The sequence below is a fragment of the Otolemur garnettii genome, unplaced genomic scaffold (genome assembly GCF_000181295.1).
Source record: "Otolemur garnettii isolate 467f Iridium unplaced genomic scaffold, OtoGar3 scaffold00136, whole genome shotgun sequence".
Classification (NCBI taxonomy): Eukaryota; Metazoa; Chordata; class Mammalia; order Primates; family Galagidae; genus Otolemur; species Otolemur garnettii.
In genome coordinates, this window is record NW_003852531.1 from 435827 (window position 1) to 439707 (window position 3881).

General features: G+C 41.7%; 1 protein-coding gene across 2 annotated transcripts in view; it reads right to left on the bottom strand.

Annotated features, from left to right (window-relative positions):
* Positions 1 to 3881, bottom strand: part of RBBP9 (RB binding protein 9, serine hydrolase) — a 15352-nt gene that overhangs the window by 10253 nt on the left and 1218 nt on the right. For both annotated transcript variants that reach the window (XM_023518387.1, XM_003798459.3), the window contains exons 2-3: positions 2681 to 2723; positions 1250 to 1355 (exon numbers count right to left, since the gene is read on the bottom strand). In XM_023518387.1, the coding sequence (XP_023374155.1) occupies positions 1250 to 1355; positions 2681 to 2723 (149 nt within the window). The remainder of the gene's footprint in view (positions 1 to 1249; positions 1356 to 2680; positions 2724 to 3881) is intronic.

Genomic DNA, 3881 nt, shown 5'->3' on the forward strand with positions numbered 1-3881 from the left:
AAAAAAAAAAAAAAAAAAGTTAAATAAATAAATAAAAGTAGGTACATCTTGGGCAGTGCCTGTGGCTCAAGGAGTAGGGCACCAGCCCCAAATACTGGGGGTAGTGGGTTCAAGCCTGGCCCTGGACAAAACTGTAAAAGTAGGTACATCTTTACTAGTTAATAGCTTGGGAAAAATTCAGTTGGCTTTGAGTTAGGACAGATTTCAATAATAAAGCGATCTCTTCATTTTCCAGATAACTCCTAGCAACTCACTAAGGTTGCGCCGTAGTCTTGTAGTTCCACACTGAAAAGCATTATTCTTCTCTTAGCTGTGATCAGTGTGGCTGAAAGGTTATGGAATTTGGCACGATTCCCTGACATGCAATTCATCTGACAATGAATTCATGTGAGCGACTGCTTGAGACAAAAACCATTATCCTTTGTCATTCAGTCTAGCGAATATGGAACAAACCCAACCCTTACAGGCTTATTCAATCAGCTAAGTCCTAGGTTATATAAAGAGGGAAACCTGATGTTATAACAGAAAGCACCAAGGATGTGCCTAGGAAGCCTAAGGCCTGGGTTAATAAGGTGGGTAGTGGGTAACAGCCCTCATCCTCCAGTAATACTTATTAAGCATCTACCCCAGGCCAGGCTCTCTAGGCACAGAGGTTTCAGCATCTGAAGGAACAAGTCCCACCCTCGCAGAGCTTGCATTCTATTGGCAGGAGACAGGCAAGAAATAAACAGGAGGTCAGATGGTGAAAAGTGCTATAGATAATAAGACAGAAAGGAGACAGGAGCCAGTAGGGTGAAGCTACCATTTCAAACGGAGTAATTAGAGAAAACCTAACTAAGAGTGGACATTCAAGCAGAGACTTCAAGAAACAAACAAAGCCACATTGAAAGGTGAGAGAAAGCCAAGTTAGGCAGGTGTGTATGGCATGTTCCAGGAAGTGCAATGAGGTCAGTAGACAGAGCTGAGAGGGGAGAAGGGCAGGCGGCAGAGACAGCATCAGAGCAGAGTGATGGAAAGCCGCTGGGGTTTGAAACCGGTTTTTCTTTAAAAGCTTCCCTGTATCCCAGAAATAGCAATACTTTTTTCAATCCACTAGCAAAACAAGGAAGCAATTAGAACAGTTTTTGTTATCACTTTTGAGGCCAGCATTGTTCCCTCAGCAATAGAAACTTAAGATATAAACAAGGTATTTCCCAAACAAGTATGGCTGGAGCCCACAAAGGGGGTGGCAGTTCAATAAGGGTCCCACCTCATGGCCGCAATGGCGCCAGAGCTATGGCCGATGATGATGGTCTTCTCATCACATTGCAGCTCTGTTTCCATGAAGGGTAGCCAGATGCTCTCTCGAGCTGTAACTGAGGTTCAGAGTAATGAAAATGTGTGTCACTGGACAGGGACGGCCTCAGTCTAATGCTGCTCCCCCTTGCTAATGAACAAATGATTATTCAGTAGTTCACAATTTTTAAAACTGCAGGACCACAAAAGGCTGTTTTAATAGAGCCAAAGATTTATGTGTTGCTTTTTTTTTCTTTTTTTAGAGACAGAGTCTCACTATGTTGCCCTGGGTAGAGTGCTGCGGCGTCACAATGCTCACAGCAACCTCCAGCTCCTGGGCTCAGGCGATTCTCTTGCCTCAGCCTCCCAAGCAGCTGGGACTATAGGCGCCTGCCACAATGCTCGGCTATGTTTTTGTTGCAGTTTTGCCAGGGCCAGGTTTGAACCCGCCATCCTCAGTATATGGGGCCAGCGCCCTTCCCACTGAGCCACAGGCACCACCCCTATGTGTTGCTTTTTTGAAAGACCCAAATCTACAGTCTTTTAGTAAATGTTTTCTTTTTTTTTTGGCCTGGGCCAGGTTTGAACCTGCCACCTCCAGTATATGGGGCTGGTGCCCTACTCCTTGAGCCACAGGCACCGCCCCGCTTTTATTTTTTATCATGTTCTTGTAAGGAAATACTGAGGCGATAATAAAATGTAACTTGGAAGCTTTAATGTAGACTTTCAAGCTTAAGAAAAACCTCTTGACAATATTATGTCTAATATTCACATACATTATATTCTTTCTTTCAAACAAAGAAGATTCTTGAGACAAGTCATGGGCACTCCCAGAACAAAAGTGGCAATACACATATCGTAAATATGAGGCTCTCAAATTGATGCTGTAGGCAGGTATGTCCAACCTTTTTTCTTTTCTGCCACCTATTGGAAGATGACTTGTTTGGGGCCACACATAAATACAAAAACACTAACGAAAGCTGATGAGCAGGAAAAAAAAAAAAAAAGGTCCATGCATATTTTTCATGATATCCAACACCATAGATAAGTATAATAGTTTTCAAATAATCTGCCTATGGGCACCCCAATAAGTCTGGGCCTACCTCTGCCTCAAATGTAAGAACCACCAATTTTGCCTAAGTATATTTGTAGACTTAAAGAAGGGAAAATCAAATTGCTGCAAAGTTGCAAATTAAATTTTACCAAGCCCATGTGCTTTTCTTGTCCTTAATAGAATTTTCTATATTTTTTGTATACTCCTCCTCAAGCTACTTGCCTTATTCATTCTTAAGCATATATTCATCTTTGGTTTCCCCACAATAATATTCTCCTATTCTCTACCACAAAAATGGTAAGAGCAAAACGCAACAAGATGAGGCTATTTAAAAACAAGTTTAAAACTTACTTGGGTCAGGCATGTTTTTAGCCAAACACTGGAAACCAGGTATCTATGACAGGAGGGGGGAAAAAAGCTATAATAAAGAGCTTAATTACAACTGATACTTTGCCACTAAGAAATGAGACACCTGATATGATCTTTATCAATTCGATAAGTATTGGCTTATGAAATAAAGTGAGTTAAGTGCTACCAGTTTACATATGGATGCACAATCCCTCCTCATAAATCCCATCTGTATAGCTAGCCAGTCTGCTGATGTCTGTACAGACAGACCTGGATCTGCAGTGGTACCGGTATGTCTATATACATCTCGACAGTCCTGAGTTATAGAAAGGCATGAACAAATGTCCTAGACAGATTAGCCAGAGCCAAAGAGATACTGTGCCAGGAAGTAAGTAAAACCTGGTACAGAAACACAGAAGCAGTGCTAAACATTTGTCATTGCTTGAAATGACAGAAGTCAGAGATCCCATCCTCTCGGAAGCTCCAACTCTGACCTTTTTGGTTTGTAGCTCTAACCATGGTTTTCAGCCACAGCTCTGAAATGTGGTTCTAAAGACCTACTCTTTTTTTTTTTTTTTTATTGAATGGTAACTATGTACATTAATGCACTTCTGGTAAAGACCTACTCTTAACAATGGAGACCCAGAAAGCCTTGCTGCCTGGTTATTGAAAAGAGTTAAAAAAAAAAAAAAAATCAGGGCCTAGCATGGTGGCTCACACCTGTAATCGGAGCACTTAGGGAGGCTGAGGCAGATGCACTGCTTGGGCTCAGGCGTTCCAGACAGCCTGAGCAAGAGCGAGACCCAGAGACCCCATTTTTAAAAACTAGGTGGGCATTGTGGCCAGCGCCTGTAGTTCCAGCTACTAGGGAGGCTGAGGCAAGAGGATCACTTGAGCCCAGAAATTTGAGGTTGCTGTGAGCTGTGATGTCATAGCGCTCTACTGAGGTTGACAGAGTGAGACTCTATCTCACAAAAATAAAATAAAATAGAATAAAAGATCAAGACATATTTCACCAAACTGATGCTAAAAATATTTCAAGAATCACAAGGCAACCTATAGTAGCCATTTTTATAAAGCTCACAAGGAAGCTTATTAAAAGGATACATAGACAGGCTGTAAAAGCACTTTAATTTTAAAAGGAGAAGCAGATGAAAAACACAAATTTCAGGATGGCATGGGATGGGAAGACATATAGATTGTT